Source organism: Indicator indicator, chromosome 5 (genome assembly GCF_027791375.1).
Source record: "Indicator indicator isolate 239-I01 chromosome 5, UM_Iind_1.1, whole genome shotgun sequence".
Lineage (NCBI taxonomy): Eukaryota > Metazoa > Chordata > Aves > Piciformes > Indicatoridae > Indicator > Indicator indicator.
In genome coordinates this window covers 44,382,802-44,398,455 of record NC_072014.1, presented here as the reverse complement: position 1 = coordinate 44,398,455, position 15,654 = coordinate 44,382,802, and the positions used below count along the sequence as shown (strand labels likewise).

General features: G+C 40.9%; 1 protein-coding gene across 2 annotated transcripts; it reads left to right on the top strand.

The window, feature by feature from the left end:
- The first annotated feature begins 281 nt into the window (after positions 1-281).
- SPOPL (speckle type BTB/POZ protein like) lies at positions 282-15,349 on the top strand. 2 transcript variants are annotated; one of them, XM_054380861.1, is made up of 10 exons: positions 282-359; positions 522-643; positions 951-1,102; positions 4,707-4,834; positions 9,058-9,235; positions 9,330-9,385; positions 10,950-11,072; positions 12,790-12,932; positions 13,017-13,070; positions 15,013-15,349. In XM_054380861.1, exons 1-10 carry the CDS (start codon positions 282-284, stop codon positions 15,155-15,157), a joined length of 1,179 nt encoding a protein of 392 aa, XP_054236836.1. In that variant the 3' UTR covers positions 15,158-15,349. The 2 variants fall into 2 exon arrangements, with proteins under 2 accessions (XP_054236836.1, XP_054236837.1); XM_054380862.1 differs by lacking the exon at positions 13,017-13,070.
- The last annotated feature ends 305 nt before the right edge of the window (positions 15,350-15,654 follow it).

Below are 15,654 nucleotides of genomic sequence, written 5' to 3'. Positions count from 1 at the left end.
ACTTGCTTTTGTAAAGCACTGTGTGAGAATTGCTGCAGGTTTGGTGCAAGTGGCCATTCATGTGTGACAGCTGGGCTGCAGAGCAAAGCCCTTGTCCCCAGGCTGACTTTGCAGGGAACTTGGTCAGTAAACAGTAACATGGAGAGCAAAATTCGATGGTTTGTTTTCCCCCCCTCCCCCACACTTATAAAGTGTGAACAAAATATATGAATTACTTTTTCTAGGAGAATTACTGAAGTTTGGATTTCTATCTTGATACTATAAACCTGCAATAAGTGGCAATGTCAAGGGTTCCCACCCCACCTCCTCCTGGGGAGATGTCCAGTGGACCTGTGGCTGAAAGCTGGTGTTACACACAGGTAATGACCTAAATTCCAATGGCTTTGTTTGCTAGTCATAATTGTATTTTTAAGAAAAATACCTAAAATTGTTGAGCTGTGCTGACAGTCTCAGTAGTTCTCATAGTTACTGCTTTATATGCAAGTTAAATGTCACTGACATTTTCTACATCTTTTGTTCAGGTTAAAGTGGTAAAATTTTCCTATATGTGGACCATTAGTAACTTCAGTTTTTGCCGAGAAGAAATGGGTGAAGTTTTAAAGAGTTCTACCTTCTCATCAGGGCCAAATGACAAAATGAAATGGTAAGGTCTTTATTCTAGCAACTGCTTGGGGGTTTTGTTTGGTTGTGGGTTTGGCTTATTTGTTTGGTTGTGGTGGTGGTGGTGTTTGGCTTTTCTAGTTGCAAAAGTTGCAAAGCTATGTAGCAAGTATTAAAACTTGGACTTTCAAAGTTTTACTACAAGTGTGGGTTGGTTCTCATTTCAAAGCTTCAACAGCCATAAAGGAAACATTTGTTTCAGTACCATCTATTGTTGTATCTTAAAAAAAAGAGTGCTGAATTTATTCTGGATATAATTTAAAAGTGTGCAATTTCTGCATTTCTTTCAGGTGCCTGAGAGTGAACCCAAAAGGATTAGATGATGAAAGCAAAGACTACCTGTCATTATATTTGCTTTTAGTTAGTTGTCCAAAAAGTGAAGTGAGAGCAAAATTCAAATTTTCCCTGCTGAATGCTAAAAGAGAAGAAACAAAAGCAATGGGTAAGGACATCTTAATGTACTGTGTGTGGATTTGTAAAAACACCCCAAAGAAAATCAGCACTGGAATCTTTGTCCAGTGCAGAACAGAATTTAATATTGAGGTAAACTATAAAATATTTTTTTAAATATCCTTTTGGAAACTTAATTAAAAATCTTGTTCATGTTTTGCACATTTCTGATCACTGAGCTATGTTAATTCTATCCTGAGCAGTATAAACTACAGTTCAGTACTGTCTACTGTCACTTGAGCTTCTTGTCACTTGGCTTTGGTAGCACATTATTTTGACTTTGTTAATCGTGCATTTGCTTGTTTCTAGCTAGTATGGGAGGGAGTGTTTGATTTCCATAATTAATTAGGTTAAACATACATGGTTGTTTATTTAGACCCGCCTTTATGATGTTTTGGTCTACTTCATCTGATTTACATTGCAATCAATTCAAAAACATGAGCCGTGTACCCATGTAATTAGAAGACTGAAATAATTGGTCATTTAATTACCTTCTGGATATGCAAAATGTGTGGCTCTTACAAACACAACTTTCTTTGGAAACACCTTTTTTTAAGAAAGCTGCAGTTCTGATGGAAGTTTGTTATTCAGTGCTGCTCTGCACTGCATTCATGCTGTTGTTAGTCCTTTGTGTGAAGAATCTTTCTGCTTTTCTTCCCTATCTTATTCCAGGACTTAGGAGATCTTGCAGGGTCTGTCCTGTTGCAAGTTCTGAATTTCTTGGTGAAAAGCACAGTTCTCCAGCAGTCATACCCAAAGCTTAGGCCGCTTTTTCCGTACATAACTTGCCCCAAAGCTATCCTCTCATACATTTGATGGGTTGAGAGTCTTACAGTGCAGTAGTGGATTGGTGCAGGTGATTAAATAAAACTACAGTGTGTGCATCAAAAAGTGTTTTAAAATTAGCATGGGATCACAGAAGGGTTGAAGTTGCAAGGGCCCTCTGGAAGCTATCTAGTCCAAACCCCCCCAGCAGAGTCAGCTAGAGCACTTTGCTTGGGCCATGTCATGCTTTGAATGTCTCCAAGCCCCCTGACTGCACCAGCGTCTCCCCAGTGTTACAGATCTCAGCCAGCACTGTAAGGACAGGGTAGGGATATAGATGATGTGGCTCAAACCGTTACAGGTTGGAAAAGACCCCTAAGATCAAGTCCAACCGTTCTCTAGCTCTACCAAGTCTGGAGCTAAACCATGGCCCTTAGCACTGTATCTCTGCCTCTTTGAAACCCCTCCAGGGGTGGGGATTCAACCACCTCCCTGGGGAGCCTGTTCCAGTGTTTGAGAACGCTTTCAGTCAAGAAGTTTCTTCTAATGTTGTATCTAAGCTTCCCCTGGTGCAACTTGAGGCTGTTTCCTCTCATCCTATCGCTTGTTACTACACCGCATTACACCCTCACTACAACCTCATTTCAGGTAGTTGTAGAGTGAGAAGGTCTCCCCTCACCCCCTTCTTTCCAGACTAAACCATCCCAGTTTCCTCAGCCACTAGGGACATGCAATGTAAGATGGAGGGATTTTGAGTGTCTGAAGATTAGTTGCCAAGGACTGCTTGAAAGGCTAACAATCACATGGTGCTAAAGCCCCAGTGTCCTACAAGTAGATTTGTTTTCAGTTTCTGCAGAGTAGCTGCCCTGCATTTGGCACTGCAGGAATTCTGAACATATTTTAATTTTGGGAAATTACCAACAGAAATCATATTTCTTGTACTTTCCAGCCATTTACCATCTGCTTTGGGGGAGAGTGTGTGTTTTTATTTATACAACATAATGATGCCTGATTTCGCATGTACTTTGTAAACGGATAATTCATGCACAGGCTGCTGTTTCAAGTGCTGAAGCTGTATAGCATGGGCAATGAACTAACATTTAAACTTTATTAGAAAAGAAAAACAATACATTTACACTTCCATGCTGCTTTATTTTTCTGGTTTTATGTACTTAAATTTCCTCTGAGCACTTAGTTTCAGATTTTTAACAGTGGCTCTTGCTGGTAAGAGTAAAACCTAAGTCTGAAGAATAAAGAATTGGGCTGAATGTAGATGATAAATTTTTGAACATTTCTTTTAAGTATTTTATTTTTTCATTCCATCTCATGAGGCTTGTGAGTTTTTGACAAGTTGGTAAAAATACAAAAACACTAATGCAGATGCTAGAAAACCTGCACAATATTATCTAAAATAGCAGTTTTTCTTCCTTGGCACACAGATTTAACATCGTGGATGGTATTTTTGTCACCCTTAAAGCCCATACTGCACTTAAGTGCATTTTCCTCTGCTGCTGTGCTCTGCATGGATAAGAATTTTGTGTGTGTGAAGATGTGAATGTGATCAGGTGACAGAGATGGGGACCCCTCTTGCTTCATCAGTTCCTGGGTTGTTTTTCATTGTGCTAAAGAAAACAAGCAGAAGCTGTACAGCATCCTTTGCTTGATCTAACTCTAGTGAAGAGCTGTTGTGAATCATTTCCCAACTGTTGGCAGTGGGACAATGTGTTAGAACTGTGTTTCAGAAAATGTTGTGATGTGGTACCTGGGTAACTCTGTTCCGTGATGCTACCAAGTTACCTAATGCAGAGAAGGTTGACTTCCTGATGTCTTTATTTTGGATGTTGTAGAAGGAATGATGGTGTCATGAGAAGTACTTTTATAAAAACCTTGTGCCCTAAACTTCTGAACTATTCTCCAGAAGGCTTAAGTTTATATCCATACAGCAGATGAAATGGTAATGTACTTCTTGCTCAGCTTTTTTGGTATGAAAAGAAAATTGTCTTAAACCTGCTGTTGTCTCTGCAGTGTTCTTGTTGTCTGGATTTTGGAATGATCTTTCTAAATGTAGTTCTGAATATGGTTTATTCTACACACAATCTCAAAACCACTCCCCAAACTCCCCTTTGACTTGTTTTAGTTCCTCATAAAAGTGGATGGTGCTGTTTCCTGAGGTTTCAGTTTGTGGAACAAGTCCTGCCTTGTGGTGATCTTGTCATGTAAAAGAAGTGATCTTACTGAATTACATTGTGCTTGCACTCAGAGTGCCCTGGGAACCCTTTGCCAGACTGTGAACATTAGAACTGGACAAAAAGGTGTTGTGTGGTCACAGCAAAACTGATGGATTACAGAAACGTTCTCATAACTATGCCCAAAAAGGAAATTAAGCAATTGCTTATTATGGCCAAAAAAATAGTTTTAGTTGCAAGCTGTTGTTTCTCTTTTCTTTGTTAAAGTTTTTGCTGTGTTTCAAAATTTCAACCTGTGAAACAAGGTTTCCCCTTGCAGGGGGAAGTCAGAACAGATGGCTGCTGCACAAGTGGTGTCAGGCTGCATGTGTGATGACAAATTCATTGTGATGGTCCTTTGCTGTGAGCGGTTTCTATTTTGACACACTGGCATTCTTAAACTGAAAAACTTTGCTCTTGCTGATAGTGCCTGCCATGCCACCTAAGGGTGGGCTGAATTGCAGATTTTGCTCTTCTGCCAGTTTTCACTGATCCAAGGTCTTCACTGGGTTCCTCTGTGTATGAAGGCCCTGCCTTCACATGGAGTGTGGGTGGTGGTGGTTGTTCACTGACCTCGCTCTGCTTGTGCATGGCTGTTCCCCCCAGAGAGCCAAAGAGCATATCGATTCGTGCAAGGCAAGGACTGGGGCTTCAAGAAGTTCATCCGCAGAGATTTTTTGCTGGATGAAGCTAATGGACTTCTCCCAGACGACAAGCTTACATTATTTTGTGAGGTGAGTATAGGTTTGTAATTGGTAAACTCTTCAATAAAATGCTTTCTGCTCTAATAAGTAGAGGTTTATATAGATTTTAAACAGTCGCATGCTACAAAATTTGTCTTTTGTAAACTGTAAATATGATCAAGTGCGCCTTACTTGCTGTGTCTGCATTGCATTTTGTTCTCTTTTGGTACATCTATACTGAAGTGTAGACTGTCTACACTTCAGTAGTTGTAACTGTTGTAAACTGTTGGGCTTCTCCATGAATCTGCCAGGGTTACTGTAGAATCAGCTGCAGAGTTATTTATGCAAAAGGTGGCTGATATCTGCTGTCTGTGGAAATACTGTTTTGACCAGGTCACTTTTACTTAAAGATATCGTATCTGGAATTGAGAGGATTGTTTTTCACTGACTAAGCAAAAGGAAATGCCTATCTTCTGGTTTGTGTCATAAAACCCCAAAGTAACGGTCAGAATCTATATTTCTGTAATAAATTTGATGGCTTTAACCAATGAGCAGGTCTTTACAGCGAAGGGAACGCTTCATTTTTATTACAATTGTCACTTTTTTTTCCTGAACAAATGGAGGTGTCTCATAAGGCTGCTTAACACTGAGAATTGGTACTGAGAGCTGTGGTGTACCTTTGACTTTGGTGTGTTATAAGATCAGTGATGTTGGTAAGCTAAATTGTCATTAATGTTCAGATAAACTCTTGATGTTAAAAAAGGACACTTCAGGAAGTTGCAGTGTCAGTGTGGTGTGCTTTAAATATACATTGGTTGGGTATCCTTGCTGCCATAAAGTGATTAGTGACTTAGGAGGATGGTAGATTCTCTAACTGCTAATAAGTTTGCTTTGATCTTTGTATTTACAGGAAATGTGTAAAATTGTCTTGACAAGATTGCCATTTAATTATGTCATTATGCTTCCTATGAAGAATAATTGAAATGTGGCCCCTGAGACTGGATGTTGCAAATGCAGTGCATCTTATTTTCCCTTAGATTAATTTAAATTAGCTGCATGATAAATTTGTTATGAATGCAATTATTTAAGTGATAAAAGCAGATGAAACAAGTGCTTTTATGGCTCTCTAAAGATACTTTTGAGTGTTTTCTTATTTTAAGTTTTCCTGGTAATGAATACTTTGATGTAAATGAACAGCCCTTAAAAATAGTGTTTGGTTTTGGAAATAGGTCATTAGCTAATTTTAGAGATAGGTTTTTTTTAAAAAAAAAAAAAATGAACTGAACAAATACTGAATTTTCCAGATAAATATTATTGAAAATGTAATGCTAATCTTGAAATACAGATGTGTTTCCTGACAAATCTTCTCAGTGTTTTAGTGCGAGTGGCCTTTGTGAAGAGTTGGAGCTATCCTGCTTGTTAACGGTGCAGGAGGTACAGCACCTAGTTGTGCACACTGAGCTTCTGAAACTCTGGCTTGTGCCAGGCTAAAGGGAGAAGACTGGAAATCCAAATAGTTGTAAAGTTTGTTTATTCTGATGTGTTCTTCTAGCTCTTCAGCTAGAAGGTGATGTTTGAAGGACCTGGTTCTGTAGGCAAGTCTGAAGTTTGTATCCTTTTAAAACCTAGCTGTAAGCTGGCATTTGTGTTTGCCTTGCTACCTATATCCTAGCTGGAAGCCTGACTTGTTGCTCCTCCAAACTGGATTGCACTTGGCTTGATAAAATTGAGCAGGTACAGCACTTACTTGGTAAAGGTCGCCGAGTCCCCACTCTGCTGGTTGGCTCTTCCTTTCTCCTTGTTAGGTTGCTAAAGGATTATTTGGTCTTCCTTGGTAGCAAAAGCATTCTCACTGTGTTGCTGGATCTTTGTAAGATCAGCTAGATACGTCCTTGGATTGGAAACTGCAGGGCTGTTAAGTTAGATACTTGACAAAGTTGAGTGCTGCCACGGACAAGTGACCTGTTGATAAAATACAGCTTCGTAATTGTGTTCTTTTAAGCAAACTACTCTCTCTTACTCAGTTCTCACTTTCCATATAACCTGAAACTACTGAGGCCTTGTATGTACTTTCATCTGCTGAGAGAATAGCAGATCATCTGCAAGGGTGTTCCTAGGGAGTGCTTTCATGGGTCTCTTACCTGGCGTAGATTGTGAATAGGCTGAAATATCACATCTTTGCTGTTAGACCTCTACAGGCTGGGAACCAAGAAAACCATGCAGATTATCCGCGTTAATTGTCATCACACACAGAGCTTAGTCCAGTCCTAGGTTACACACTTGCAATCCAAACAGCATCTCCGCACTGGAAGTATGCGTGCTGTGCAAAAGCTGCATGGCTAGTTGCTGGCTACCTCCTGAAGAAGTAGATCAGAACTTGAGTACCTGGAAATCCTGACTGCATTGCTACTACTCTCAGACAGTAGTTCTAGCACCTTGCAGTGAACACCTTCAGTCTTGCAAGGGGTTTTCCTAATGTCTCTGAAGTAACTAATGATTTATATCAGGTGCTGAAACAATCATAAACCAGTTTTGGCCTAAGATGAATTTTCAGTAGTTATGTGATGATAACTTGGTTGGATTTCAGCTCGATGTAAATAAATGTAAGAGAATGCACTGGATTGTGAGCATGCCATCTGGAAAAGTCAGATATGAAATCTCAGGCTCCTGTAAGTGTTTGTTCATAGACTCTTTAAAAGTTGTTGCCATCTCCAAACAATGCATGCCAAGCCAAGTTTGGAACATCAGAGATCAGTTTTAAGTACACAAATAACACCTAGACTGCCTTCCTGGGCACTGTCTATAGCCATGTGGGCAGCTCAGACCGTGACCTTTGAGTTCAAGTTCTGGAGAAGCAGAAGTCTCCTTTGGCAGCAGAAGGCTGGCTTTGTTAGCTAAAGCTCCATGTGTGTGTCTGTCTGCTGAAATCAGGCTGTTAGGGAGAACTGGAGTAGAGTATACCAGAGCTCTGTGGATTTGTTTAGTGTTGTAAATACATGGTTTTACTGTGAATGTGAACTTAGCAGGGCTTTGGGGGATTTTTTTTCTCTCCTTTGAAAGGTGGAAGAATGCCTTATAATCACAAGGGGGTATGGGATGAAACAGGGAATTAGGCAATGATTCAAATCTCCAAGCTGCTGTTGTAATTGGATCATCTTCCTCTTCTGATCTGGAGTTTGGTTTGCAGTAATCTGACTTTTTGCAGAGCTTAGCTGTGCTATTTTTGATTTATGCCAGATTTATTCCAGATGCTGTGCCTCTGGAAATCAAACAAAGCACTGATCTCAACAGTATGAGCATTTTCTCTAACTATGAAATCCTAATTTTCTGTGTTTGGGAGGTACAGTGATCAAGATCTTACAGTATGGTTTATTCTCAACTGTGTGCTCCCAGACAACAGAAGTAAAACCTGCTGAACCCTTCTGTTTTGCAAAAATAATGATTAAAATTACTGATTTAGTATGTAAAGATAGGCAAAAAAAAGCAAGTGAGACTGCTGCTGTCCTCTTTACTACTGATGTGAGAAGACTTGAATGTGGGGAATGAAGCCCCTATTTCACAGTGTTCTTAACTAGTGCATTGTGTCAGCATGCATTTAATGACTGAAGTTACTTACCTGCTGCATCTTCTTTTTATTGACTTGTGCATCTAAAATAATGGCTTTTGGTCTTGTTGGGAACACAGTCATTCCTGACTCCTGTCTCAGCTGCACACAGTGAAATGAAATAATGAAGGTGCCCTGTTACTTGCACTTAGTTTGCATTATGACACTACAGGTCAAATATGAACTCGCTGTAATTAAAATTAGTGCTGCCATACTATTCAAAATTTCCATGGATTATTCTTATAAAACCCTTCTGTGACCTTGTGATGCTGCTGAAGTGTTTAGCACTTGACATTGTATATATTTTACTTAAAAGCATAAAGACTGAACTGTTGGATGATCTGCAATGGTGCTGACTTCTGCTTTTTGATCCCACTGGTATTCCATATGTGAGGCTCTTGCTTTGGTGTTTCTGTAAGGTGGTGTCTGCTACTGTGCTGCTCTTGTCTTGTTTTGCTTGGATGAATGCACAAGGTTAGAGTCTCTAAGTAAAGCTCTGTTTGGTTTATTCTACTTAAACTGTAAAGCATTAGTTTATGATTCTGGCCTAATGGTGGGAACATCACTGTTTTTACTTTGCAATTGCTGAACTTGTAGCAATAGGTGCTGTAATTTGATTATTATTGGCATTCAGATATGAAGGAGTTGTCTTGCTGTGATTTTCTGTTAGGTAAGCGTGGTCCAAGACTCAGTAAATATATCAGGACAGTCTAATACAAACACTTTGAAGGTACCTGAATGTCGACTAGCAGAAGATTTAGGGAATCTCTGGGAAACAACAAGATTTACAGATTGCAGTTTTTATGTAGGAGGACAAGAATTCAAAGCTCATAAGTCTGTCCTTGCAGGTACTTTCTACTTTTGTATTGCTACTATTTTGTAATTAAAATTGCTAAAAGTTTAATGTTTTATTATATTGAACATTTACTTCTCTTGCTACAGCACGGTCTCCAGTTTTTAATGCAATGTTTGAACATGAAATGGAAGAAAGCAAAAAGGTAAGCTATGGGGAAAGCTTTACGTCTTGTGAAAAAGGGAAAAGTTGCTGGAAACTCAAAAGTATTGCAGGCTGAGGGCAGGAAGTCCTGTGAGGGGGGTGTGTGTGAGTGGAGGAGGTGCTTCTGAATGCCACCCTGGTTAATTCTGATGGAGTTTCTTGGCATAGAAAGAACAGGCAGGGCTGGCTGGAGAGGTTCTGGATGATTTGTTCTTTCATGTATCTGCCCGAGATCAGTTTGGTTTTCAAGCTGCTGTAACTGACCTGGTAATTTTACTGCCCCTTACTGCTGAAGGTAGTTGATACCTTCAGGGAACCTGGCTGACCTCACTGAGGTTTTGCTATAGTGTATGAAAATGCTTTTTATAGTAGCTAGGATACAAACAGGTGAATTATGACTCAGATAAATCCCTGAGGCAGTGAAGTGCTTCTTTCCATTCTGAGTTTCTGCAGGCACTTGACCTGTGTGAGTGTTTTGGATGGATGGTTACTTCATCAGCACAGAGAGCTGCGGCTGCTTTCATGCACTTTGTTTCTCCTGCAGCGAGGAGTTTATGTCCTTCATGAAGAACATCTAAACTTGGTTGATTATAGGCAGGAAACTGATCAGCCTACTGAGATGTTGTAACAGATGATCATCACTTAGTCTTGGGGGCTGCAAGGATGCTGCTCGTCTGAACCGGCATGCCAGATATATATGGTGCTGTGGTGCAACTGAGCTTCACCAGTCTGTAGGCTTTCACAGCCAGAATTGGAGTATTGGAAGAGTTTCATTGGGACTTGTGGGCTGAAGGAAGCCCAGATAAGTCACAGCTTCAGTGGTGTGCCCCATCAGGGCCCTTTGTCTTTGTTAACAGTAAATCTCCAGTGCATCTCTACTTGTTCATGCTGTATGTGGGTCAGTGGGTAGGAAATCAGAGCAGGTGCACATCGTGTGCTGGCAGCCTGTGGAGGGGTTTCTTTTTGGGCTCAGAAGTCTGATGCTTGCTCTGACATTTTGGACATCATTTCCTCCATTATTGGTTGTGTATAGGGAATGCTGTTAGTGGATGGATTCAAGCAAGCAATACCTGTTTTGTTGGGACTGTCTTCAGCTATATGATGCCAGTTAGATGTGCTGTTTGTTTGCTCTTTGGATTCTGGGAACAAAAGGAAAGTTGTTTACTGAATTTAAGTTCAGCCCAAAGTGGCTCACTTGGTTCTGTCTGTCCCTCTGACTTCTGATAGTGCAAGCACATAATTTTTGGGTTGGAAACTCCAGCATTTGAACACATTCCGGAAACTGTGCCTTGATTTTTATGTACAATGAAGTCCAGAGTTTAACATTTCTAGAAAGAAGCTGCAATTACTTTTTCCTGCCAAAATTCTCCTGACTAATTTCTTCTTGGTTGTAAGAACTACTGACTTTTAGTAATTAAAGGAATGTTAACTTAAATTTGTGAGGATTTTGTATGACAGATGGCAACGGAAAGCTTGTAGTGTGTGTGCAGATGATATTTGATATGTTCACTACAAAGTTGTAGCTAAATTCTAGAGGCTTTTATTGATTCTTCTTCTTTTGCCAGAATCGTGTAGAAATTAATGATGTAGACCCTGAAGTTTTTAAAGAAATGATGAGATTCATTTACACAGGAAAAGCACGAAACCTTGAAAGCATGGCTGACAATTTGTTGGCAGCTGCAGACAAAGTAAGTAACTGACTCCTAGGTTCTCAAACTTGATGTTTGTGTGTGGAATGTTCTAAAAAAATTGGTTTATATTTTGAATATTTTTATTTTTCTTAATATGAGAATCTCATCAGAAATGGAGAAGGATGGGCTATTCTCCAGCAGATCACCTCCCAACCTGTACTGCTGCAGTTTATTATTCCTTCCTAGATGTAGGACTCTGCGCTTATCCTTGTTTCTCCTTGAAGAGACATAAGCAGGTTAGAGTCTGGGAAATATTTCAGTGTGTGTAGTCTGGACCCTTTTCCCTCTGAGCTGAGGGTATGGCATTGTCTTACCCTGCCTTTGCTGTTTCAGAGTTGGTAGTGAACACTGCCTCTTCTCACAGTCAGTCCTGATACAAGCCATCCCAGTAGTTAGCTGCAAGAAATGGTTATGGATTTTTTTTAAAGCAACTTCAAGTGTTTTTGTTTGGTTTTTTTCCCCCAATCTCTTTGTCTTTTCAGGCACTGCCCTGGCTTTTGTGACTTACTCTTCTTGCCAGCATCTCATCTTCCAAAACTGCTTGTGTTTTGTCGAGTACAGCCAAGCAGCATTTAGTGAATGCTGGCCTTTGTACAGGGCATAATTGATACGTGTGGAGAGTATTATAATGTACAGCTCTATGACTGTCTGCAACACCAGGAAGTAAAACCAGTGAGCTAGGAGGTCCCTGTAGCTTTTTCTGACAGTTGAGAGCTGCTGGAAACTTTCTGCTATTCCTTCTGACTATGAAATAATCTGAGTGCTCTGCATATTATCCAAAGGCATTGCACTGGTGGATGACCTGGTAGGTACAGTTTGTAATGGGTATTTAAGTACTCTGCGCAGAGTACTGTAGTAACACAATGGAAGTAAAAATGCACAGCTCTAGCAACAGAGATGTTAGCCCAATAACTTCACTTTCCTTAAGTGTATTTCTTCTTTGCACAGAACAGCTGCTAACACAAGTGTATGAGTGGCATGATGGACTAGATGGCCATTGGAGGTCCCTTCCTACCCAGACCATTCTATGATGTATCCCACTTCTGTGACTGAAGTTCTTTTCAGACTTGAAAACTGTCTGATGGGTGCTAAACAAAGTGGGATGGGCGAGATCTCAGTAGAAATGAACAGAGCTGAATGAAAGCTGTTTGGACTGTGGCATGCTTCAAAAGAAGCAGTTTATTAAAGCAGACTATAACATGGCAATGCAATTATTTGACATCACTTTTCTGGTAGACTGTATCAAAGGTATGGAAGAAAATACGAAATTCAGAGATGGGGTAGGGCTGAATCTGGATTAAGCTAATGTATTTTTCCTTGGACAGTGTCATGAAACTTTCAACTGTGAAATATTTTGCCCCTCACTTTGAGATGTAAACCTGTCTAATGATGATTTTGATAACGTCCATTCCTTGCTCTTCTTCCATTATCAAACAGAAGGAAAATGAAAACTTCTGACTGAGTTGTTGTTTTTAATAAGTTCTCCCAGTAAAGCATTTAATCAGTTTCTGTCAGACCTAAGGTGAGTCTTGCCATTGGAAGAGCCTTCAATGCAGCACACCGGATTTTGAATTACCTGTTTGGAAGTGGCTTGGTGTTAAGCTAGAGAGGCACCAAGCATTTTCATGACTGGAACTGTCTTAGGAACTGTAGAGACTAAGGGTGGAAGGAATGAGTTTGAAGAATGATTAGTGCAGTTTTTTTCTCTCATCAGTATGCACTGGAACGGCTGAAGGTGATGTGTGAGGAAGCACTCTGTAGTAACCTGTCGGTAGAAAATGTTGCTGACATTCTTATCCTCGCAGATTTGCACAGCGCTGAGCAGCTAAAAGCACAAGCAATAGACTTTATTAACAGGCAAGTACTGTTTATGAGACTCTAAATGTATCAGTGTTCATGCTCTGTGTACTTTTTCAATATTAGCACAGCTCTCTCTTACAGGTGCAGTGTTCTTAGACAACTTGGGTGTAAAGATGGGAAAAACTGGAATAGCAAGTAAGTTCCCCTGCCTCGTTGCGTTCTGTACAAACACCGCTAAGTAGCCTGCAGATCTTAACATCTCTTGCTTCATTTCCACACTGACTGTGAGTAAAGTGGGATTCAGCAAGATACTACCCCAGTTAATGATTGTCACTTAGCCCTTAAATCATAGTTGTGGGATGGTAACAATAGCTGGGTTTTGTTCCTCTCCTAGAGGTGTATCAGTTTAGGTCAGTCTGAGCCTGCAGTATCTCCAAAGAAGGGAGGCCAGTTGCTCTTTTTGCCTTTGGCAACGTGTTTGTACACCTTCCCACATGCCAGCACTAGTACTGTGGAGGCCACACAACTAGTCAGGCAGGTTCCTCTGACCTGGTTGACTCGTAGGTGCTTTTGCCTGCACTGAAAATAGGCTGAGAGTATGTGGCTTGGGCTGTAGGACTGAGTGCAGTGTGTATTTAGAACAGCTTGAGTGAACCATGGAATAGAAAACAGCAAGCTTCAGAGCAGCTAGTGGTGGACTGAATCAGTAAGAGGACAGCAGAGCACTTCCTGCTTACTCTCAGAATCCTCAGAGAATTTAAAATTTTACCATTTGCTTTAAAGTTAGAATGTTTTTGTTTAATAAAAATAAAGCCGTCTTCACAGGCCTAATGATTGAGCATGATTTGGAAAAGGAAGGGGATGATAGAAGGTAAGTAGTAAAACCCCAGTAAAAAAACAGGTCAGAATACATAAGTGTAAAGTAGTTGATGTATTCAGGCTCTGATAATTTGGAACTTACTGAGCTGACTTCACTCTTGGATAATTGCTAGTGAAGGTGCTGGTCATCCCTGCTTCAGCTAAAGCACCTACAGGAACTCAAGGAAATAATGTGAGAGGGCCTGGCTTCCTTTACTGGGTACCAAGGAGTCTGAACTTTGGTATTGTTTCTTGAGTCACTTATCTTTACTGACTGGCAGCAGCAGATTAAAGGCTTGCATTAGTCTGCAGAAGGTTGTTCAGAGCTTGTGCAGAGTAGAGGTCAGCTGCTAGCTTTCTGCCTAATGGTGTTCCTGAAGCAGTATGATGGTGCTCATGAAAGGCTTTGGAAAGCACAGAGCAGTGGAAACCTGGGATTTCTGCATAAGCTGCTGGTTCCAAACTACAAATCAGTGTCAGTGTGGCATGCACCACAGCCAGGGTAACCTTCATGTGCAGAGGGAATTTTAGGCTCTGGTTCTGTGTTATTTCAGAAAAAAAATGTAAATATATACATTGAGTAAATACATAGGCTTTGAATCTCCTGGATGTCAGCATGACAGTGCTGAAATCCAGTGCTGCTTCTCTGCTGGTTAAAAGTGACGTGGCCACTGAAAGCCATTGTGCATGACCTCATCATGAAGAAAGCAGTTTCAGCACCAGTGGAGCATGCCTGAGAAGCGGTGAGCTCCCAGTGAAGGGCTCAGCCAGCTATCTGCCTTCATGGTTTTCTCTAGTGTAGGAACCACATTATTTTTGCTGTAGTTTCAGGTGATTCATCTTGTCATCCTTCTCTCTCTCCAACCTGAGCATGCCCTTATATGTAATGTGGCTGTCATGTCCTTGCTTGCTCTTTGTCTCTACGCTAGACCTCATTTGCTTCTAGCTTTCCTCTTATTTTTGTTGCTTCTCCTGAGCAATTTCATGGTGGCTGTCTTCATACATTGCCCAGCGCTGGACACAGTTTGCTAGCTGAGGTCTCACTGGTACTGAGTAGAGCAGAGGAAGTGCCCTGTGTCCTAGGTGTGATGGCACTGCCACACCCAAGCTGCAGTCTGCTAGCTCTTTGCCAGAACAGCCTTGCTGGCATTCGCAGGCTGCTGTCTCCTAGCGCTCGCTGCTCCTCTGCAGCCCTCCGCCTGCCTCGCCGCTCCCCGCTGCACCTCACTGCCTTTGTCCTGTGAAACTGTGTGACTGTTCTCAATGCTTCTGTTTTCAGCCAAGCAACAGACATAATGGAGACAGCGGGCTGGAAGTCCATGATCCACTCCCACCCTCACTTAGTAGCAGAGGCCTTTCGCGCGCTAGCGTCTGCACAGTGTCCACAGTTTGGCATTCCACGCAAACGGCTAAAACAGTCCTGAAAGCTTCCACAAACTGTAGAGAAACTGAACTGACTTTGCTCCTCTGTGGCCAGAGGCGTTCTCACAAACCGTAACAAGAGTTTTTGTTATCCTTGTCCACAGAACAGAAGCTGAAAAAGCCTGTTGTTTGCTTTTCAGATGGAGAATTTATGGTTTAATCCTCAGCTTTAAATTAGACTGATTATTCTAATTCACTGAAAGGCCTTAAATTATCTCCAATGACTCTCTAGTCCATATAGTCTAATGTATCTTGATTTTTTTTTTTTAATTATTTTTTAACGTGCCTTGTCTTTTTGACTGGGCTCTGCAGGATTGCACTAGTTCCATAATGCAGTAAAGTTGATAACTGAAGATTTAGTTTTTGAAAGGGATCTTCCATTATTTTCAGAAGAAAAAAGCAAAAAAGAGTGTAGTTTGGTCCTGTGCTAACTGGAAGGTTCTAACTAGCCTCTCGTCAGAAGCGCTTGAACCAGGGGCACATCACATAGCCTAGACAA